At 39.9% G+C, this 24,066-nt stretch overlaps 1 protein-coding gene across 1 annotated transcript; it reads left to right on the forward strand.

The window, feature by feature from the left end:
• Nucleotides 1–601: 601 nt before the first annotated feature.
• LOC105475887 (WD repeat and SOCS box containing 1) lies at nucleotides 602–20,367 on the forward strand. Its single transcript, XM_011731442.3, has 9 exons — nucleotides 602–911; nucleotides 8,425–8,593; nucleotides 10,004–10,272; nucleotides 11,409–11,540; nucleotides 13,378–13,478; nucleotides 15,736–15,908; nucleotides 16,753–16,866; nucleotides 18,223–18,330; nucleotides 18,922–20,367. The coding sequence occupies exons 1-9, from the start codon at nucleotides 872–874 to the stop codon at nucleotides 19,079–19,081; spliced, it is 1,266 nt and encodes a 421-aa protein (XP_011729744.2). The 5' UTR covers nucleotides 602–871; the 3' UTR covers nucleotides 19,082–20,367.
• The last annotated feature ends 3,699 nt before the right edge of the window (nucleotides 20,368–24,066 follow it).

The raw sequence follows: 24,066 nt of genomic DNA on the forward strand, positions 1-24,066 counted from the left end.
AGCCCATCAGGCTGCAGGCACCAGCCATGACAAAGGCGGTCCACGGAGGCCTCGCGGTGCGTTGCAGGCGATCACACCAGAGTCTCCTTCTCGGTCCCCTCGGCCCTTCCTAAAACCTGCTGGCTCAGGTCCGAACAATCGTAGCTGGACAGGTGGTGCACAACGATGTTAATTTTAATCCTATCTTTTTTATCAGGGTATCCGTCAGTTCCCCAGTACTTGTGGGCTGGGGAGTTGGCCAAACTGAGTGAAAACTTGAAATGTCTTTTTGTTCTTTTCCGTTCAGCCAGTTTAAGTTCCATGCAATCTTTAAGCTAGAAGGCTAATAATACAATTCTCTGCTTGCCCTTTTCAAAGGCACTTCAGCTTATAAACTCCATATCAGACATCCAAGCCCAGAAGACGCCACAGGCTTACAGGCACAGTCAGCGGACCCAGCCTGGGCGGGATCTCCCCTTGCAAGGCCCCCAGGTAACACCCGCGCGCTAGCGCCGGGCCCCGGAGATCACGTCCCGTGCGTTGGGAGGCGGAGCCACGGGTTCTGACGTCACGTGGCCGCGCCCCTGCCGCCCAGTTATCTCCCGCGCCGCCCGCCATTTTGATTTCAGTGTCTCGTTTGCGGTCGGCAGCGTTGGGGGAACTGACTTGCTCCGCAGGCGCGAGGCTGGGTACAGGGTCTATTGTCTGTGTTTGACTCCGTACTTTGGTCTGAGGCCTTCGGGAGCTTTCCCGGGGCAGTTAGCAGAAGCCGCAGCGGCCGCCCCGGCCCGGGGGGGGGAACCAACCCCTAGTCACGCCCCTCAGCGCTCGCCACTCTCTTCTCTGTCGTTGGGTCCGCATCGTATTCCCGGAATCAGACGGTGCCCCATAGATGGCCAGCTTTCCCCCGAGGGTCAACGAGAAAGAGATCGGTGAGGATTGGGACCGTGGGTGGGCGCGTGAGGGCCGGGGAAAGGCAGGGACTCCTCGGAGGAGGTTTAGGAGGAAGCGACTCCGAGGCGCGCCAGGGCCAGCCCAAGAGCGAGGAGGAGGAAGCCGCCTCGATAGGAGTTGGTGGGGGGGTGGGAGGGGGCGGGTAAACGCCACCGACGTGGATGCAGCACCTACTGTGCTCCCTCGCGGTTACTGTGTGGCTGGGGCGGGCACGGACCCCGGTTTCTTCGTCGGAGGTCTGCGCAGGGCTCTTGTCCTGGGAGTTCCTGGCTCAGGACTTGACTGTCGAGTGGACAGGGAAGGGCCACTCAGGGGCTTTAGGTTTACAATGGGGAAAAGTAAACTTGTGGATTCCGAGCGGTAACGAAAGGAGGGGGTCCTCGTGTGTACCAACCACACTTAGATGAGAAATGAGACGGAAGAGGTCCCAATAGCCTGGCAAAAGTAATACGGTATTTTAAAAAATGTTGTGGCGTTAAGAAACGCAGCGGTTCGGGGGAGGAGACTCTTTCAGAATTATCTTTCAAACACATAAGGGAGGAGCTGGGCGGTTGGGTGGAGTGACCGAAGGAAAGCTTTTGTGCGGAAGAGGAAACTCTGGAAAGGCTTTTCTGGCTTAGTGTGTACCCCTGGCCGGCCGAGTAAAGGGCAATTAGTGTTGAAGGTTGTGCGTCCACACCTACTTAGTGGTTAAATAATGCGCGTCGCGTTATTTAAATCCTCTTTTAAAGTAAAATAACTGGAACAACGTTTGATGGTGTTGGGGGTGCTGTACATTGGCTGACACACTCAGCAAACACTGATCTTACTGTGTTAAGTAATAATTAGCTGTGGCCACTGAGCAGAGAGCATTTACATTTTCTTGAAGTGAATGTGTGCCTTTACTAAGTACAAGGAGGAGTTATTTCTAGAGAAGGAAAGAGGCTGAAGTAGCCAAAACGCCCACTCTTTTCTATGTGGGTGAATTTTTATATCTAGAAACAGCTGTTTTAGAATTCTGGACTTTTGTTGTCTTAGGGATGATTGATTAGGAAGGGACTTTAACCCTGGTTTTAATAACCATTTTTAAAGATACAAACACAGAAAAAAAGGAAAAAAATTGCAGCAGAGTTCACACAGAAAAAAGAAAAAAAAAGATGCAAAGAACACAAAATTTGTGTCCAGTTATTATTTTAAGTGATTTTAAGACTAAGTATATCGCGAAGTGGGACAAAGAACTCAAAAGTTCTTATCAGTTCAGTGGGTTTTTCTTTTACTTACTTCACTACACCATAATGTTATAGACGAGTAATCTGCCTTTTTTTTTAATCTGTATTTTACTTTCATCGTGATAAACCATTTTGAAAACTTTCCGGTCGTGTTTTTTGTTTGTTTGTTTTTTCTTTTGAGACGGAGTTTTTGCTCTTGTTGCCCAGGCTGGAGTGCACCATCTTGGCTCACTGCAACCTCCGCCTCCCAGGTTCAAGCGATTCTCCTGCCTCAGCCTCCCGAGTAGCTGGGATTACAGGCATCGCCTCCACACCCGGCTAATTTTTGTGTTTTTAGTAGAGATGGGGTTTCTCCATGTTGGTCAGGCTGGTCTCGAACTCCCGACCTCAGGTGATCCGCCCGCCTCTGCCTCCCAAAGTGCTAGGATTAGAGACTTGAGCCCACCGCGCCCGGATTTCCGGTTCTGTTTTCTAAGAGATGGATAGCATACCTACATAAAGTAGAACCATCCACTAAGTGTTCCCCCGCCAGCCCCTGGTTTTCTTTTCTTTTTTCTTTCTTTTTTTTTTTTTTTTTCGTATTTAAGTCTCAGTGTTATTTCCTGGATATGGTATAAAAAGTTACTAGTACAAGGTTAAACATTTCTCCTGTGTAGCTTTTTAAATCTATGATTAAGGATTTACGTTTTTTCTTTTCTTGGGTGTTAATTAAAAGCCAAGCCAAGTTTAATTTCTCGAGGACATACAGAGAGTAGAGGTAAGATTCCATGAATGATCAAATAATTCTGTATAATGCTACTGCCCTCTTTCGCAAGGCACAGCCATAGATTGTCCCTTTCTGGTTATGAAATTTTGGGGAGGAATGTAAAGAAGGAGCTAAATCTGATTTGCTTGGTTCAGCAGTGACTCAGATGATATGTTATTATTTTACAGATATTAATAATGTAGTGTTGTATCTTATGGCTGATTTCCCGTGGCAGGCAGCCTTTCCCTTAACAAGGTCATTAAATCATACATTTCTGTAGCTAACATTAAACAGTTACAGATAATGTAATAAAGGTTTAACTTAAAAATTTTTTTTCAAAGCACTTTATTACAAACTTTGTGCTACGTTTATAAAATTGTGCCAGTATTTAAATTGAGCGCTTAAAACGTTTTATTAAAGTGCCAAAGGCAATTTGATATACCTGTTATCCAGCAAAGAAACACAATCAAGACAATTATTAGTAATTTTTAACAGATTAATGCATTTATTTGGCAGGTTTTATGATGGCTCTATTTCTTGAGTTTGTATATATTTGAGAATTATGTTATAAATATGTTATTATTTCATTGTCTCTGCTATCCGAACCAATTTTTTAGTGATTGTTACTGCTCTTTTGCTTTTTTTTTTTTTTCCTTTTGAGACTGAGTCTCGCTCTGTCGTCCAGGCTGGAGTGCAGTAGTGCAATCTCAGCTTACTGCAACCTCCACCTCTCAGGATCAAGCGATTTTCCTGCCTTACCCTCCCAAGTAGCTGGGATTACAGGTTCATGCCACCACACCCGGCTTATTTTTTGTATTTTTAGTACAGATGGGGGAAGGGGGGTTTCACCGTGTTGGCCAAGCTGGTCTGAAACTCCTGACCTCAGGTGATCCACCCTCCTCGGCCTCCCAAAGTGCTGGGATTACAGGCGTGAGCCACTGCCTCCGGCCTACTCTTTTTTTTTTTTTTTTTTTTTTTTTGAGACAGAGTCTTGCTCTGTCACCCAAGCTGGAGTGTGGTGGTGAAATCTTGGCTCTCTGCAACCTCTGCCTCCTGGGCTCAAGCAATTCTGCCACCTCAGCCTGGGACTACAGGTGCATGCCATCACACTTGTTAATTTTTAAAATTTTTTGTGGAGACGAAGTACTCTATCCTAGGCTGGTCTCAAACTCATGGGCTCAAGTGATCCATTCACCTTGGCCTACCAGAGTGTTGGGATTACCAGTATGCCTGTCCTATTACCACTGTACACAAGGCGTTCCATGATTGTGGTCAAGGTAGAAGAAAAATATAGAGTAACCTTAAAATACAATCTACACCAGGCACGGTGGCTCATGCCTGTAATCCCAGCACTTTGGGAGGCTGAGGCGGGCAGATCACCTGAGGTCAGGAGTTCAAGACCAGCCTGGCCAACATGGTGAAACTCCATCTCTACCAAAATATACAAAAATTAGCTGGGCGTGGTGGTGGGCACCATGATGGTACATACCTATGATCTCAGCTACTCGGGAGGCTGAGGCAGGGAGAATTGCTTGAATCCAGGAGGCGGAGGTTGCAGTGAGCAGAGATCATGCCACTGCACTCCAGCCTGGGCAACAGAGCAAGCCTCTGTCTCAAAAAAAAAAAAAAAAAAAGAAAATCTTGTATGAGAAATTTAGTCTCTCTTATGCTTGCTAAGGGAGAGCTTAATTTTAGTCTCATTTACTAGATGTTCTTGAAATTGAATGCAAGGGCTGTTCCTCATCGTATATAAGTTACATAAATATTCTCTGTAGAGACTTTTAAGTTGAATTTTAAACTTGCTTCCCTTATATGTGAACTTAGCATTTTTTTTCCCTCCTAAAATTTATGAGTTTTAAAAGATAGATGTGGTTAAACAGGAATCCAAGTTAAAAAAAATATGCCTGATGCAGTGACTCATGCCTTAATCTCCCCACTTTGGGAAACCAAGATGAGAGGATCGCTTGAGGCCAGAAGCTGGAGACCAGCCTGGGCAACATAGCAAGACCCTATCTATAAAAAATTGGTTTTTTGCCGGGTGCGGTGGCTCATACCTGTAATCCGAGCAGTTTGGCAGGCTGAGGCAGGTGGATCACGAGATCAGTAGTTCAAGACCAGCCTGACCAACATGATGAAACCCTGTCTCTACTAAAAATACAAAAAATAAAAATAACAATTAGGGTGTGGTGGTGCATGCCTGTAATCCCAGCTACTTGGGAGGCTGAGGCAGGAGAATTGCTTGAACCCAGGAGGCGAAGGTTACAGTAAGCCAAGATCAAGCCGCTGTACTCCATCCTGGGTGACAGAGCAAGACTCTGTCTTAAAAAAAAGGAAAAAAAGTTTGTTTTTGTTTTTTTAAGTTAGCCAAGTGTGGGGGCATGTGCCTGTAGTCCCTGCTATAGCTACTCAGGAGGTTGAGGCAGGAGGATCATTTAAGCCTACGAGTTTGCCTCTGCACTCCAGCCTTGGCAACAGAGCAAGACCCTGTCTAAAAAAATTAGGCAGGCAGGGGTTGCAAATTCAGAGGCCAGGCATATAAAGAACCCTGGTAAAAGGAACAAATAAGGCTGTGGGTTTGGAAAAATATAAGGAAACCTGAGCAGCATGCTGTTTCTGAAATCATTTGTATGTTAAAAGTATCTGCAGGCATTTGAGGGTCACTAAGTTTGTGAATTTTGTATTAAGAAAGTTATGTGACTCACACCTGTAATCCCAGTACTTTGGGAGGCTGAAGGTGGGAAGATCACTTGAGCCCAGGAGTTTGAGACAGCCTGGGCAACAAACGGAGAACCTACCTCTACAAAAATAAAAACATTAACTGGGTGTGGTGGTGCATGTCTGTGGACCCAGCTGCTTGGGAGGCCGAGGCAGGAGGATCGCCTGAGCCTGGGAGGTCGAGGCTACAGTGCCCCGTTATTGTGCTACTGCACTCCAGCCTGGGTGACAGAGTGAGACCCTGACTCAAGAAAACAAAGTTATGTGACTGCCAGTAAAGTTAATGTCATCTTAAGCTGTGCTAATACGGGGTGGGCGGGTGGGTGAGGGACTCTGCAGCTTTGATTAAACCACACCTGAAGTATTGTGGTTAGTTCTGGGTGCCACTTTGATGAGGGCCACTACTAACTAGAATTTATCCAGAAAGGTATGATGAAGTTAGGATGGGAAATGGACTTGAAACCATGTGATCTAAGGTATGATTGGAAGGATAGAGATCTTTTAGCCTGGTAAAAAGATTTCATTCATGGCTATCTTCAATATATAAATGTTATGAGGATAGCAGTAGGCTTATTCTCTTAGGTCAGAATCAGTACTGAGTGGGTAGAGTGGTAGGAGGAAGACTTTGAGTCATTAAAAGCCGTCTCAGTTGCACCAAAATAGTGTAAGCCTAATTATGAATATCATAAAAACCACACCTATTTGTTAAGGTGTCGAGAGTTGGGCAGATAACATATTTAAATCACTGTAGAATGGGAGCATAAATGTGTGCTTTCATATTCATTCAATAAATATTTACTGAGCACCTGTCATATGCCGGGTGCTATACTAGCTATTGTCGGAGCATACATTCAAACTGAACAAGTACGTTTTGGGGGGGGTGTGTGTGTGTGTATGTGTATGTATGTATGTGTCCATGTCCAGGTTCTCTAACTATAGCAGTGTAAGTGGTTCTTACATGAACAGCAATACATAGACTATATTAAAGGTTAGGTGTTGGAAAGTTTAAACCAGAAATACATAAAAATATATTATTATACACTGTGCAATTGACCAGACAACTGACCACAAAATAGATAATAGGGAAAATTAAGACCAACCCAAAATAGGTGATACACTAATAAAGAAGCTCCTTTCGGCCGGGCGCGGTGGCTCAAGCCTGTAATCCCAGCACTTTGGGAGGCCGAGACGGGCGGATCACGAGGTCAGGAGATCGAGACCATCCTGGCTAACACGGTGAAACCCCGTCTCTGCTGAAAATACGAAAAACCAGCCGGGCGAGGTGGCGGGCGCCTGTAGTCCCAGCTACTCGGGAGGCTGAGGCAGGAGAATGGCGTAAACCCGGGAGGCGGAGCTTGCAGTGAGCTGCGATCCGGTCACTGCACTGCAGCCTGGGCGACAGAGCGAGACTCCGTCTCAAAAAAACAACAACAACAACAACAAAAAAAGCTCCTTTCCCCAAATTGAGGAAATTCTAACTGAGTTTGCATGCATACATTGCAGTATGAGCTTGTTGATTATGCTTGTTACATATGGAAGTAGTATTCTCCATATACTCTGGTAATATGCCAATTTTTGTTAGGAATACAAAATTTTAGTAATCTGAATTTAAAATTGTCCATTTTTTGTCCTTAAAAAACAAAATACTTCCATTTTTAAGTCAGTGTAAGGCCCATTAGGAAGACTCTTAAGGACCACTATTTAAGAATCACAAATATAATGCATTTTGGTTTTATTTCTTTTTTTTTTTTTTTTTTTAATGACAGAGTCTTCCTTTGTCACCCAGTCTGGAGTGCAGTGATGCAGTCTTGGCTCACTGCAATCTCCACCTCCAAGGTTCCAGCAGTTCTTATGCCTCAGCCTTCCAAGAAGCTGGTATTACATGCATGCTCCAGCATACCACCATGCCCAGCTATAATGCATTTTCTTTTATTTTAGCTTTTTTCTTTTTGAGACGGAGTCTCACTCCACCCAGGCTGGAGTACAGTGGCACTTTCTTGGCTTATTGCAACCTCCGCCTCCTGGGTTCAGGCAATTCTCTTACCTCATCCTGGGATTACAGGTGCCCACCACCACGCCCAGCTGATTTTTGTATTTTTAGTGGAGACGGGGTTTCACCATGTTGACCAGGCTGGTCTCGAACTCCAGACCTCAAGTGATCCACCTGTCTCAGCCTCCCAAAATGTTGGGATTACAGGTGTAAGCAACTACACCCGGCCTATAATGCATTTCTAAAGCACTAGTTGGACTAGACAACCATTAAGTCTCTTCTAGTTCTGAGGGTTTTGTGATTTTTATGACCTGGGCCTGAAAAGGATACAAATATTTGTTTGGATAGCATATTTTATAGTGCTTTCCTTTGAGTAATGGTGTAATATTGTATTTTATAGTGAGGTATAGTTTTTGAAAGCTAAGAAATTTAATTTGGAAGATACTTTTCTTGCCAACTAAGTTTAATTTCTTGCATTTTAAATGTTAATAATTTGATGAGAACATAATACAATGCAAAAGTTAGGACTTTTATAATTGTTAAGTCTAATTGGTCATCACATTATTACTACTTGACCAGTTTTTTTACTGAAACTTTCTTAAAAACTCTTGTATTGGGAAATTTTAGGGAAATCACTTTATCAAAACTTGGAGATAGTCATTATCATTAAGGAGTCTTCATATACTGCATACCCCCGGTTAGAGGATGGAATGCAGAACTCATTATACTTTGCATAGAAGAGGGAAGAAACTCAATCCCAAAGTAATATGGAGGCAGTCTCACATGTATTGTTGGTTATATATGATATCAAGTATTTTTATTTTTCCTTTTAGTGAGATCACGTACTATAGGTGAACTTTTAGCTCCTGCAGCTCCTTTTGACAAGAAATGTGGTCGTGAAAATTGGACTGTTGCTTTTGCTCCAGATGGTTCATACTTTGCTTGGTCACAAGGACATCGCACAGTAAAACTTGTTCCGTGGTCCCAGTGCCTTCAGAACTTGTAAGACTTTTTCTTTTCTGTATTTTGTATCTGTTTGTGGAATTTACTATTTTCTCTCAGTGTAGGGTAATAACATTTTGATATTTAAGTTTTACTTTATAGATGGTGTTGTGAGTTTTAGTCATGGGCTGAATATATTTATTGGAAATTTTGTGTAAAGAATTCTTTGGGCCGGGCGCAGTGGCTCAGGCCGGTAATCCCAGCACTTTGGGAGGCCAACGCAGGCAGATCACTTGAGGTCGGGAGTTTGAGACCAGCCTGGCCAATATGGTGAAACCCCATCTCTACTGAAAATACAAAGACTAGCTGGGCATGGTGTGGCACACCTGTAGTCCCAGCTACTCAGGAGGCTGAGGCAGAAGAATTGCTTGAACCCAGGAGTCGGAGGTTGCAGTGAGTCGAGATAGCACCACTGCATTCCAGCCTGGGTGACAGAGCCAAACTCTGTCTCAAAAGAAAAAAAGAATTGTCTGATCTTATTTATACATTAAGTTTTTCTGTACATTAAAGTCAGATTGTGTCTAACAAATGCCTATATATAGTGTTGTGCCAGAGCAGGTGACTTCTGTGATGTGAAGCTTTTTGGATTCACTTGGATTTTATAACATGTTGTTGGATAACTCTGATGCATAGTAGTAGAGACAGGGGTTTTACCATTTTGGCCAGGCTGGTCTCGAACTCCTGACTTCAGGTGATCCACCCTCCTCAGCCTCCCAAAGTGCTAGGATTACAGGCGTGAGCCACTGAGCCTGGGCTTTTGTTGTTGTTGTTTTTGTTTTTAATGGACTTATGGTCCCTCTGCTTGGGGTAAATTGAGTTTGGATGTTTGTTGAATGTTTTTCTAAAATGTATAATATGCTATATTGGATCTTTCCCTGTTTTTTTTGTATCTAGTAGACCTTCATGGTTATAGTCACTAATGTTCTCATTATGTATTACTTGAGGTCTAGAACCTATGGGAAACTGGTCATGGTTTGAGGATTTTTTTTTTTTCTCCCTTAAGGCAATTTTCTGATATCAGCTTGACCATATCTTACGTTACTGGGGTTTTTTTGTTTGGTTGGTTGGTTTTTGCTTATTTATATTTGTGTTTTTAGGTTGAAGGGAGCACCAGTTGATACGGTGGTTTTTAGGAAATTTTGGGAGGCAAATAAGTTATAATATAAATTGCTTTATTGTTGAACTTACTACTCAGTCACTGAGAATTTCTATTAATGACCTGAATTTATTCGGTCCTTCTCTCGTAGTTCAAATATCAACCTTTCCCTTCCTATCTATAGGATTCTATTGTTATTTGGTGTCATTATAATAACATTGAGGTTATTTTAACAAACGGTTGTAATTATTCAATGTCCAGAGGAGTCCAGAGTGAATAATAATACAATTTCCATGTGACTTCCCCCACCCCAGTCTCTTGCATGGCACCAAGAATGTTACCAATTCAAGCAGTTTAAGATTGCCAAGACAAAATAGTGATGGTGGTCAGAAAAATAAGCCTCGTGAACATATTATAGACTGTGGAGATATAGTCTGGAGTCTTGCTTTTGGGTCGTCAGTTCCAGAAAAACAGAGTCGCTGTGTAAATATAGAATGGCATCGCTTCAGATTTGGACAAGATCAGCTACTTCTTGCTACAGGGTTGAACAATGGGCGTATCAAAATATGGGATGTATATACAGGTATGGATTCATAGTTTTTAAAGCAAATGTATTATTTTGTGATGCAGGGCACTACTCATAGGCACTGGAATTAGGATTTGAGGATTTCAACTTACTGAAAAGCAAGAATTGATGGCATAAGTGTGTCTTTATAATTGACCTGAATATCACCTTCTTCAGCTCATCATTTTAATTTAGGAAAATGATAGAGTTCATATTGCTTCATCACTCTTTAGAGAGTAGTATAGTAGGAAAGGCTTTTCTAGGGAATGTTTAATTAGTTGTCCTTTATAACCTAGTTACTTAGTTAATGACTCACATGTCAAGGTGTTTTCTTTGTACTTTTTCAATGATTAATAGCTTAGAGGTTTTCAAGGTAAATCAAATTTCAACAATCATTATCTCAACTTGGAAAGGTTTAGTGAAAGTTTAGATAGGTTGAGAAGTTAAATTCTTTGGGCAACTAAAAATCAATGTGTTGCTTATTGCCTAAAACACTTTCTGGCATATAATATTACTCAAAAATGTAAAGGGTTTTTAAAGAAGCATTAAAACAACATGTACATTAGAACATAACAAGTGATACTAACATAGGTGATAATGAGTCAAAATCTGGGTTCTTGAAAAAAGTAAGATGAACACATAGATTTTCTTAGAAAACAAAGCTCTTACAGTATTATTTAAATACATTTTTTTCACTGGGATCATGTTAGAAAACTAAAGTTGTTGTGGGATAACATGTATCTTTTGGGGAGCTTAACTTTCCTAGGCCAAGGAAATAACAAGCAAAGAAATAATTTGATTTTATATTTTAAAGTTCATGCCTGTCATTCCAGCACTTTGGGAAGCCAAAACTGGGGGATCACTTGAGCCCAGGAGTTCTAGACCAGCCTGGGCAACATGGTGAGACTCCATCACTACAAAAAAAAAAAAAAAAAAAAAAGCGAGCCATGGTGACTTGTAACTATAGTTCCAACTATTTCGGAGGCTGAGGTAGGGGAATTGCTTGAACCTAGGAGGTTGAGGCTGTAGTGAGCCAAGATTGTGCCATTGCACTCCAGCCTGAGTGACAGAGTGAGACCCTGTCTCAAGAAAAATAAGAACAAAACAAAAACATATTAATACTGTCTTTTTTCTCCCTTTTCTATCATATTTAGGAAAACTCCTCCTTAACTTGGTAGATCATACTGAAGTGGTCAGAGATTTAACTTTTGCTCCAGATGGAAGCTTGATCCTGGTGTCAGCTTCAAGAGACAAAACTCTCAGAGTGTGGGACCTGAAAGATGATGGTATGTCTTTTTGTCCAAGCTATGAACTAGGATTCGTTTCTTGATATTACTATTGAGAGGTATTGGGAACATTTGGGGCATTTGACTTTAAAAATGGCATGTGATCAAAGTTCCTTTTCTCTGCCTAACATTTTGGCTCCTTTCCTGAATAGATCAAAGAAAAACATAAACGTGACCCAGAATAGGAGCCAACAGTTATTCGAAGTAAATGATCTGATATTATTCAGAAACTCATAGATCTGTATCAACTATCTGAGGACCAAATATGGATCAGATTTAGGGTTTTATGGAACCAGTCTGTTTATGTCCCCTTAGGGAGGGTTATTAACTTATTGCATTGGCTTAGGGAAAATTTAGGTAGATCTTGAAGTAACTTAGTATCTAATAAAATTTTAATTAAAACATGACCTACATGCCAGAATTTATAATATGTAAATATTAGTAAGCATTATAATAAATTGGCTAGGTTAAGAAATACTTTTATAAAAAGTGAAAGATTTACTGTCCAATACAATAGAAAGATATGTTGGTGTCAAGTACTCACCTTTCTCTAAGCCTTACAAAGTTTTGGAGATGCTACCTCATTTGAGATGAGCATCTCTTCCCCTTTCTTAGTCCCTAATGAAAGAGTTTATATGTTTAGCTAAAACCTTAAATTTAAGGTCTGTTGGTGCTCTAACAGCCTCAGGCTAGAGGTTAACAGGCTTGCCTAGGGGTAATAAAGCTTTAATTGAATTAGTAGGAAATAAAACCCTCAGATCTGGAAATGTTCCAGCTGATAAATAGTAACCATTCCTTAATAAAGTACTATGCTAACATTAACAAGTCATGAAGGACCTTCTCTGCGTTTTATCTGCTCAGCCGTTGAGGTGCAAAGGGATCCCAACAATTGAAATATTTTAATAATTTTTATTTTCTTTTGCATATCGAATGATGCTTGCTTATCTCAAACTAATTTCAGCAATGTACATGTTTTAAGAACATAGGCTTAGTAAAATATAAGCTCCAAGATAGTGGGGTCCTTGCCTTATTTCCAGCTATATCCTCAGTGCCGGCATAGGCCTGGCATGCATAGGCACTCAGTAAGTTTTTGTAAAACTAAGAGTTCAGTATACTTAAGCATAGCTGTGTGCTGTGGGCATAATACACAAGGACTTTGGAGTGGGTTGTAGGTTTTCAAAAAGGAAGAATGAAAAGGCATTTTGAAGATGGTCAAGTTTCTTAACTTTTAAAATAAGGGGATTGAACTAAAAATTTGGTCTTCTGTAGATGGGGTGGGGCTAGGGTGTCCCAGACTTTTTCTGTCACTTAGGCTGGAGTTCTGTGGTGCCATCTCAGCTCACTGCAGCCTCTGCCTCCCAGGTTCAAGTAATTCTTGTGCCTCAGCTTCCCAAGTAGCTAGGATTACCGGCATGCGCCACCATGCCTGGCTAATTTTTTAAATGTTTTTTTTAGTAGAGATGAGTTTTCACCCTGTTGGCCAGACTAGTCTCGAACTCCTGGCCTCAAGCAATCCACCCACCTCAGCCTCCCAAAGTGTTGGAATTACAGACAAGAGCCATCGCGCCAGGCCCCAGACTTCTTCTTGAAGTGCTAGATGTTAAATATTTGAGGCTTGTGAACCATGCTGTCTGCTGTAGAGCACAACGTAAACACATGGACAGGATTGTGTTCCAGTAAAATTTAAAATAAGCAGCTGGTGTATGTCAGTAACCCTTGTTACAGATAAATTACTTTCAGCTATAAATGTTTGTGATCCTTTGATTTACTGCTGTTTTGAAATACTGCTCATTTGAAGTAGATTCTAGGGTTAATACAGATTGTTTCTTTTGTTCAGGAAACATGATGAAAGTATTGAGGGGGCATCAGAATTGGGTGTACAGCTGTGCATTCTCTCCTGACTCTTCTATGCTGTGTTCAGTCGGAGCCAGTAAAGCAGTATGTGTCAAAGTTCTTGTACATTAACTGTGAATTGGATTATGATAATGTGTGCATAATCATTTTAAATCTAAGTAACCTATGAAGTTTGTGCTCGGTGTCATGAATATTTTAAATGTTTTATTTCATGATGGGGGAGAATTTGCATGAAGGAAATTAAATATAGTTATTGATTGCCAAGTGAGAAGTTGGATTGTTTTTAGAGATAATAGAAAATGAGGAGCATATTAGGGTTTTCTTTTTTGTTTGTTTGGTTTTTGTTTTTTTTTTTTTGTAAGTCTAGAAAAGTTTATGTGCTGTAGAAGAGATCTAGTCTATATGTTAAGACATTCCCTTGCTAATTATTTTCTTCTCTGTTGTTCTATTTTTTTGGTCCAGTTTGCTGTTTTTAAAGTTTTGAGTCCCAGCTGGTCCTGTACATTTAACTGAAAAAAAGTAACTTAAAATAATATAAAAATAGCACTCATGTATGTCCTAGAGTTAAGTTATAGGTGAAATTTGATACTGTTTGTCTTATATAGCATACCTATAGACAGCTTAAGTAAAGTGACTGTTAAGAGGGTTATGCTTATTGATGAACTCTTTTAGTTGTTTACCATTTCTAAGTTAGTGTAGTTAAATTGATCTCAGTAGCTAAAAATATTTATAAAATGGTTGAAGTCCAAATACATGTGATAATTACAATACACTTTGAATTAATGGGGGGTGGGAGACTAGTTGAAATACATTTTATTTACCCAAGGAGTATGTTAAAGTGATAGTTATAAATGTTGGAAGTTTAAAACAAGATACTCAGTTTAGTTCTTTACAAATCATAAGAAGAACAAAATTAGATGTTGACATTGCTATTTTAGGCTGTGTGTTTTCCATATGCTTCTTGCTTTCCCTGTCACAGGTGGTGGCAGCAATATTGGTGTGATTGAGGTTATGCTGGCACCACTCGCACACAGGCGCACAATGGTGTTAGCTGGGCAGAAAGAGTGGCATCTCTGGCTACCGGGCTGGGGGCGACCTTTACCATAGGATGAAGTAACCTTGCATTCGGCTGCAAGGTGTACTGTACGTACACAGGTGCTGGTCGATGTCCACTTTCTGCTTTTCTTTCTTTCTTTTTTCTTTTTTAAAGTAATTTTCCCCACAGTAAAATTCACTGACTCCTGAGTAAATTGATTTTCCAGTTTTATGGATTTGGGAGTCTGACAAGTGAAACCAATTTAATATAAAGTGTGTGGCTTTCAAATGGTTTCTCTGTGCTGTTTTTTGGAATTCTTTAAAATTCCAGAGATACCTTACATCTTTGATTCATTTTAAAATTTGTACTTATTTTCTTTTAGAAATAATGTATTATGTCTGTGCAGAAAAAAAAAAAAAAAAGCAAAAAGGATTGCTTTACTCCAAGAGGAGAGATTGTCTTATTAGGATAAACCTCCAAGCTCACATTTAATATAACAGACTGAAGTAAACATTAGAATCCTATTTAGAGCTATTCTGCACAGTTAACTACTGATCTTTAGAATCTAAAATTGTATGTGAACTTATTCTTAAATAATTGAACCGTTTTATACTTCAAATGACTTACGATTGTGGTCAGTTTGGGAAAAATAAGATGGTTAAATTTTGATTTATTGAAATGTAATTGTATTATTTTCATAAAATAGCATTTTCATTTTGTAATGTGGTTTAACATCCTTGTTGTTTGCCAAAGAAATTTCATTTGGCTGTGAATATTCTATTTGCTTGCAGTATCTGTTTCTCTTCCTAGGCTCAAGTTGGTGACCCAAGCCTATTGTAAACAAGTGATTATCTCAAAGGGAGATGCCAATGGAGTAACAATTTGTTAACCTTACGTTTTCTGTCTGTATATTTTTTTAAAAATCTGGTAGTTTCTGGAAAAAAAGAGAAGGGGGTTTGTAGTACTTAACCCTATTTATTTCCGTATATTTTAGTTAATTAGTTTTTGGAATAAATGGATTTCAGTATAGCTTTGTGGTTAAATTGCATTGCCTTTATTTTATGTTTAGGCTTATTTTTAAATTAACATTTAACAGAAACATTTGAAATAGAATTTGCATGTCTGCCTTAATTAACTTAAAGACTGATTTTAATCTGACTATGACACTGAGCGTATTCTTTAAATTACTCATAATTTATAATGCTTAATATAATCTTAATTAAATTTAGCAGTTTTAGTTTAAGATGTGCCATTTTGTCCTCTGTGTGTCTGAATGAAGCTATAACATTTGCCTTTTTATTGCAGGTTTTCCTTTGGAATATGGATAAATACACCATGATACGGAAACTAGAAGGACATCACCATGATGTGGTAGCTTGTGACTTTTCTCCTGATGGAGCATTACTGGCTACTGCATCTTACGATACTCGAGTATATATCTGGGATCCACATAATGGAGACATTCTAATGGAATTTGGGTGGGTACAACATGAATTATTTTAGTCTATAATTCATCTCTGCTTATCAAGTTATGTGAATAATTTAATTAGAATCACCAACATATGAAATCTAAAATTACAGTCTATTGTAATTTAAAATGTTGGCATTATTTAAGCCCTTGACTAATGGAAAGCGTTAGACATAAATTCTGAAAGTAAATTTGGCTGTCTTGATACAAGTCTTGCTGCTTAACAGTACCCAGCTATCTATAGAAGTACTAATTATGTTTAGAGTTTTTGTTGGAGAAAAACAGTTAAAACCAAAGTTGGACTTAATCTTACTATCCTAAATCATAAAATATATATATATATATATATATATATATATATATATATATTTTTTTTTTTTTTTTTTTTTTTTTTTTGAGACAGAGTCTTGCTCTGTCGCCGGGCTAGAGTGCAGTGGCGCGATCTCGGCTCACTGCAACCTCCACCTCCTGGGTTCAAGCAGTTCTCCTGCCTCAGCCTCCTGAGTAGCTGGGACTACAGGCGCGTGCCACCACACCTAGCTAATTTTTGTATTTTTAGTAGAGACAGTTTCACCATGTTGGCCAGGATGGTCTCAATCTCTTGAACTCGTGATCCACCTGCCTCGGCCTCCCAAAGTGTTGGGATTACAGGCGTGAGCCACTGTCCCCGGCCATAAAATATTAATTCTTTTCAGGTGACTTTTAATTTGGATGTATCATTTCTACTCAATCTTCTCAGTTATATTAACTAAGGCTACTTTAAACACTATTCAAAGACAGATGTACTTTGTACCTGGGTAATTTTGTTTTCTTGAAGTGACTGATATCCACTAAAAACATGTATTTGACCTCAGGCACCTGTTTCCCCCACCTACTCCAATATTTGCTGGAGGAGCAAATGACCGGTGGGTACGATCTGTATCTTTTAGCCATGATGGACTGCATATTGCAAGCCTTGCTGATGATAAGTAAGTATGTGCATTATAGCTTGACTGACTTACCTTTACCTTTTACATTCTTAAGCCTTAAAGCTTTTCTGCAGTTAAGAGTTTTAATATCTCTTCCTCAACACGAGCCCCTGGGAGATTTTGTTGTGTCTTAAAGAATATCAGCCAGAACAATTATCTGTGTAAACTAAAGATAATGCATGCCTCTCCCTGTGTTTCTTGTTTAACTTGTTTAGGCATAGTGGGTTGATTTTTAGTCAGCTTTTAGCCCAGCTTATAGAGATTTTTTAAAGTAATGTCTTAAAGGTTGAAGCAAAAGGAAATTTCTAAAGTGAAACAAATAATAAAACCAAAAGAATTACAAATAAATAATAATTTGTATCCACCACGATTGAGACTAGAATGTGAAAGAAATATCACATGAATGAGATGTGCTGCTTATTGGTAAGAAGCAGAAACTAGTTGCAATCATCTCATTTTCACATCCTTTTATCATTACAGTGTTCATGCATATAGCATTTAGTAGTTTAGTAACATCAATTCATAAGGCAACTCTTCTTTTTCCAGAATATTAGCAAACATATGGAGAGAGGTTTTTTTTTTGTTTGTCTGCAACCATTGTTTTCCTGTTTGCTCAGATAGATTCTGCATATTAGTTCTCTGCTGTATTTGTAGACACATTCAGCCTAGGTGAAAAGCTTTTTTTCCTTTCCTGTTTTTTTGTTTGTTTGTTTTTTGGAGACAGGGTCTTGCCTCGTTGCCCAGGCTGTAGTGCAGTGGCAAATCACATCTCACCACAACCTTGATTTTCTGGGCTCAGGTGATCCTCCCACCTCAGCCTTCTGAGTAGCTTGCACCACAGGGGTACACGACCACACCTGGCTAAGTTTTTAAAAAATTTTTTGTGGAGACACAGGCTCCCGATATCGCCCAAGCTGGTCTTAAAGTCCTGGGCTCAAGCAGTCCACGCACTTCAGCCTCCTAAAGTGTGTGGGATTATGGTTTTGAGCTACCAGGCTCACCTAGCTTTTAAAAATGTCTTGGGAAAAGGGTGAAACAGACTAGAAGTTGATTGTATTGTAAGTGTAGGAAAGTAAGGAGAAAGCTTCCAGGTGTGAACATTCTAGGTTTGAACACTGGGAAGGAGGAAAGGCAACCATGCATTGTAGTCTCTTAAGTGAAAGTTTATCCAGTTTACCAACTGGTATTATAGACCTTAAAATATTTTATAATTGTATAAATCAAGTTACAATAATAGCCTGTTGGTGTGATTTGTGTATTTTGTGACTCATAACTCAATGGTGTTTCTTTCTAAATTTTAAAAAAGTTGCTTTTACCTTACATTTTCTAAAAGATAATAATTTATTTTGTTTTCAGAATGGTGAGGTTCTGGAGAATTGATGAGGATTATCCAGTGCAAGTTGCACCTTTGAGCAATGGTCTTTGCTGTGCCTTCTCTACTGATGGCAGTGTTTTAGCTGCTGGGTAAATATATTTTTCTCTTTTTTTTTTTTTTTTTTTTTTTTTTTGAGATGAAGTCCCCCAGGCTGGAATACAATGGTGCAATCTCTGCTCACTGTAGCCTCCGCCTCCCAGTTCAAGGAGATTCTCTTGCCTCAGCCTCCCGAGTTGCTGGGACTACAGGTGCACACCACCACTCCTGGCTAATTTGTTTGTTTGTTTGTTTGTTTGTTTTTCCAGTAGAGTCGGGGTTTCACCATGTTGGCCTGGCTGGTCTCAAACTCCTGACCCTGACCTCAAGTGATCTTCCCGCCTCAGCTTCCCACAGTGCTGGGATTACAGGCTTGAGCCACCACACCTGGCCTTCTTTAAGGGGCAACTTAAGGTGGCTTTTAGCAGCTAGTAGTTTATTGTTAGTAAAATTCTAATAAGTATTCTTATATAGTAGTCTTACCTTGTTATAGAATACATCATTGGTTAGTTCTTCCTAGTTGGGTTTTAGTGTGAAGTTTGTGACTCCAGTACTCACATGTATTGGATGATAGTTGTTTGAGCTGTAGCGACATTGAAATACATATACCTGGGTGACTAACCATGTGCTTTTTTTCTGTTTAGGACACATGACGGAAGTGTGTATTTTTGGGCCACTCCACGGCAGGTCCCTAGCCTGCAACATTTATGTCGCATGTCAATCCGAAGAGTGATGCCCACCCAAGAAGTCCAGGAGCTGCCAGTTCCTTCCAAGCTTTTGGAGTTTCTCTCCTATCGTATTTAGAAGATTCTGCCTTCCCTAGTAGTAGGGACTGACAGAATACACTTAACACAAACCTCAAGCTTTACTGACTTCAATTATCTGTTTTTAAAGACATAGAAGATTTATTTAATTTGATATGTTCTTGTACTGCATTTTGATCAGTTGAGCTTTTAAAATATTATTTATAGATAATAGAAATATTTCTGAACATATCAAAAATAAACTTTTTAAAAGATTTAACTGTGAAAACATATACATACATGTATATATTTAGATATAAGCTGCTATATGTTGAGTGGACCCTTTTGCTTTTCTGATTTTTAGTTCTGACATGTATATATTGCTTCAGTAGAGCCACAATATGTATCTTTGCTGTAAAGCATAAGGAATTTTTTAATTCTGGAACACTGAGTTAGATGGTAAATATTGTCTTAAGAAAGTTGAATTGGGTGAGGTATGGCAGCTCATGCTTATAATCCCATCAGTTTGGGAGGCTGAGGTGGGCAGATCACCTGAGGTCAGCAGTTTGAGAGCAGCCAGGCAAACATGACGAAACTCTGTCTCTACTAAAAATACAAAAAAAAAATTGGCCAGGCGTGGTAGTGCGCACCTGTAGTCCCAGCTACTTGGGAGGCTGAGGCAGGAGAATTTGCTTGAACCCAGGAGGCGGAGGTTGCAGTGAGCCAAGATCACACACTGCACTCCAGCCTGGGCAACAGAGCGAGACTCCATCTCAAAAAAAAAATAGTTGTGTTGCCTCATACAAAATGTATTTGGTTTTGTTGGAGAGTGTCAGACTGACCTGGAAGTGAAACACAGTTTATATACAGGGAAAGGATTTTATTATCCTTAGGAGTGTCATCCAAGACATAGAGCCTGAATGTGACATTATTTAAAAATAACAACAAAGAAGGCAGAGCCAGGATATAACTAGAAAAAGGATGTCTTTTTTATTACTCCCCCTCTAAACACTGCTGCTGCCTTAATTTTAGAAAGCAGCTTACTAGTTTACCCTTGTGAAGTATTATAAATTGTTGTGAATTTGAAAAGTCCATCTACTGTATTATTGCTAAATATGTTGTTTGTACTAAGGGACAATTATTTTAAGACCATGGATTTAAAAAAAAAAAAAAACACTCTATGTTTCTGCAGGGGATGATATTGGTGAGTTGCCAAAGAAGCAATACAGTATATCTGCTTTTGCCTTCTGTTATCTTACCTGCAGATATTAAGAATGTATGCATTATGTAAAATGCTCAATTATATATTTTTGTTGAGTTTTTTAATTAAAGACTTGTAAAACAGTATATTGCAAATGTTTCTTAAATAGGTTAGGTGGAGTACTTTCTATCTGTCTCCATTGTAAGATTGATGGTACACCATGGGCAAATCAAACAAAAAGGACAATGAAGAAAGAATGCAGGACTCAGGCGCTGCTCTAGAGTTCATTCAGGGCTCCCCAAGTGCAGCAACTCTTATGGTCGTTTTGTTTTTGGGAGAACTGTTGTGATAATGCGTATTTTAAAAGCATAGGGAAGCTCTAGAACACAGGAAAGTGACTACTAAGTAAAAGAAAAATATCTTTTAATGGGGAACTACCAGCCTATAGTAAGCCTATCTGGTTAAAGTAGTAATTATAAAAATCTAGCAGTCTGGGTCCTTTGAGAAGGCATAAAAAAAACAAAACTCTTATGAGCCATGTGTGATTTTGAAGACTCATTTCCTCTGAGAAATTATTTGGAAGTTCTATGGTTATCTCTGTTAAGGAATGTAAAAATTTATAGGCGGTGTAGGTTGTCAATTTGAAGGCCAGTAGAAAATCTGCTCAAGTTACTTCTTGAGGATCATCTATATTTTACAAAAAGAAGCACAAAAAGCATCTAATCTTAATACTTCTTGTGACTTTTTTTCCCCTGTATTTTACTTTGTAATATATCAGCTTTATAATTTTAAAATATACTGGCCGGGCACAGTGGCTCACACCTGTAGTCCCAGCACTTCGGGAGGCCAAGGCAGGTGGGTCAGTTAAGGCCAGGAGTTCATGACCAGCCTGACCAAATAGTGAAACCCCTGTCTCTACTAAAATTATAAAAATTAGCCGGGCATGGTGGCAGGTGCGTGTACTCCTAGCTACTTAGGAGGCTGAGGCAAGAGAATTGCTTGAACTGGAGAAATGGAGTTTGCAGTGAGCTGAGATTGTGCAACTGCACTCCAGCCTGGGTGACAGTGAGACTCTAAATAAATAAATAAATAAGATACCATTACTTTTCACACCGTTGCATTATTTTTACTTTCCACACCAACATATCCACTCAAGTAAAAAAAGTCTTTTTTTTTTTTTTTGAGCCTCACACTGTCACCTGGGCTGGAGTGCAAGGGTACAATCTCGGCTCACTGCCGCCTCCACCTCCTGGGTTCAAGCGATTCTCCTGCCTCAGCCTTCCAAGTAGCTGGGATTACAGGCACTCCCCACCATGCCCAGCTAATTTTTTTTTTTTTTTTTTTTTTTTTTGTATTTTTAGTAGAGATGGGGTTTCACTATGTTGGCCAGACTGGTCTCAAACTCCTGACCTTGTGATCTGCCTGCCTTGGCCTCCCAAAATGCTGGAATTATAGGTGTGAGCCACTGAACCTGGCCCAAAACAGCATTTTTGGAAGCTACATTCTCTGAGATGTTCACCTGTTTGCCACCTCTTCTCGTGAAAACCATAGTGTGCATGCCAGTGTGAAAGGAAGATTGCACCATATATGTCAAGTAGAAACGTGTGAATTTTCCATTTGTCTGTGGGAAAGAAGGTAATAACAGTAATAATAGACTGAAGGACCAAAGAAAAATAGGGAAGACGTTGATTATGAATCAGATTCTACTTACATGATTTGAAAATGACACTGCCTCTTTCTCCTATTTTGCCACAAGCCTGACATTTGGAGAACTGGCAAGGGATCATTTATGTTCAGATTTGATTTTCTGTTTTAGAATCCCATGGGGTACATGTGAACATAGGAAAATCACACTCAGCAGCCAAGCTATCCTTCGGCAATAATGAAATCACTTTAAAACCTATAACTTGATCTTAGGTTGGCAAATCCTAAACTTAACGATCCTTGAAATTTCCTGCCTGCTGTGACTGTGATAAAGTTGGATTCAACTGGTTTGCGCTGCTCTTGGATCGGCAAGACCAAAAAAGGTTGGGCTGCACTGTAGCGTGCTTATGGGTTGAGGCAGTGGCAGAGGCAGGGGACTTGGCTGTCAGCCAGCCAGCACAGGAGTAAGAAAATAGAAAGCATGAGAAGTTTCATGAGCCAGAAACCATTGAGATAGTGATTACAACCTCCATATTAATCAGATGAAGGTTTGTAGGTGACATAGCATTTTACCCAAGTAATTCTGAACAGACTGTGGCTTATAATACATTTTAACTAGCAAGTGTATAGACTATAAAACAAGTATCTAGAGTTATATATGGATGTACTGTCATTTGGTGATAAAAGCATAGAAAAAGCATAAGTTGGAGTATACTGAGGTTTTTTTGTTGTTGTTAAATTCTTTTCCATCAGAAGTAAGAGCTGTTGGCAGCAACTAATAAAATGCAACCTAATGACATGCTCATCATAACCTTGGCAGATGTTTATGGTAAGACGCTTGGAAGGAATGAACATGAGTAGGCAGTCTCAACCTGCCCTTTGATCCATAAAGCATTCTTTAGCCAACAGCAAAAATCTGGTCTGAGCCAGGTATAAAGTGACCTGTTTTATTACAGGTGGGTGGAGTAGTTTTGTGTGGTTGTTTTTTAACATTTTGTATGCTTGTATTTTTTACTTTGAGATAGGATCTCGCTCTGTCACCCAAGCTGGAGTGCAGTAGTACAATCTCAGCTCACTGCATCCTCTGCCTCCCCTGGTTAAAGTGGTTCTCGTGCATAAGCCACCTGAGTAGCTGGGATTACAGGCATGAGCTGGGCCAATTTTTGTATTTTTAGTAGAGACAGGGTTTCATCATGTTGGCCAGGCTCGTCTTGAACTCCTGGCCTCAAGTGATCTGCCCATCTTGGCCTCCCAAAGTGCTGGGATTACAGGCGTGAGCCGTGGTACCTGGCCTGTCTAGGCTTATCTTAACAGTTGAGGAATCAGAAAATAATTGAATAGGACTGGAATTGGAGAAGGAAAAATGATTTAATTCAATTTTTATCAACTCCACTATTTTCTCTATTAGAGACTACTGTCATTATCGCGGTTTCTGTTTTAGAGATAATGATAAAAATAAGGAATTTTCTCTATAGTTCCACAGAAAAGTTGGTCTTCTGGTCTGAAAGTAGTATTACAGGTTTTGTTAGGAAAACCTATAATACAGTGTTGCCTGTCACTGTCATTATAGTGAGTGTTTGGTTTTAATAAGGATGAAGCATCAATGGCTCTTTCTGAAAAAATTGTTCTCTGAAAGTAAAGTGTGAGCTATAGAAATCATCTAGAACAGGGGTGTCCAATCTTTTGGCTTCCTTGGGCTACATTGGAAGAATTGTGTTGGCCCACACATAAAATACACTAACGATAGCTGACGAGCTTTAAAAAATTACAAGAAAAGTCTTTAAGAAGGTTTATGAATTTGTGTTGGGCCACATTCAAAGCCGTCCTGGACTGCATGTGGCCCGTTGGACAAGCTTGCTTGAGTATAGATCAGTAAGTAAGAGAAGTGAAATGGCTACTCCACTATGTGGTTTTATGCTTCCAAATTGTTGAATAATAATGAAATGTTCTTATAAAAAAATAGATTAAGGATGATGGACATTAGAGAGTTAACGTGAGAAAGATAATGATTAAAATAGAGCCAAGAGGCCAGGCGCAGTGGCCCACGCCTATAGTCCCAGCACTTTGGGAGGCTGAGGCGGGTGGATCACCTGAGGTCAGGAGTTCGAGACCAGCCTGGCTAACATGGTGAAACCCCGTTTCTACTAAAAATACAAAAGATTAGCCTGGCATGGTGGCACACATCTGTAATCCCAGCTACT

The sequence above is a fragment of the Macaca nemestrina genome, chromosome 17 (genome assembly GCF_043159975.1).
Source record: "Macaca nemestrina isolate mMacNem1 chromosome 17, mMacNem.hap1, whole genome shotgun sequence".
Taxonomy (NCBI): Eukaryota; Metazoa; Chordata; class Mammalia; order Primates; family Cercopithecidae; genus Macaca; species Macaca nemestrina.

Bases quoted from the DNA above. Each gene is read 5' to 3' on its own strand.
- LOC105475887 (XM_011731442.3), top strand. From the start codon at position 872: ATGGCCAGCTTTCCCCCGAGGGTCAACGAGAAAGAGATCG. The intron at 15,909-16,752 runs GTGGGTACAACA...ATTTGACCTCAG, and splicing joins GACATTCTAATGGAATTTGG to GCACCTGTTTCCCCCACCTA. The intron at 18,331-18,921 runs GTAAATATATTT...TTTTCTGTTTAG, and splicing joins GGCAGTGTTTTAGCTGCTGG to GACACATGACGGAAGTGTGT.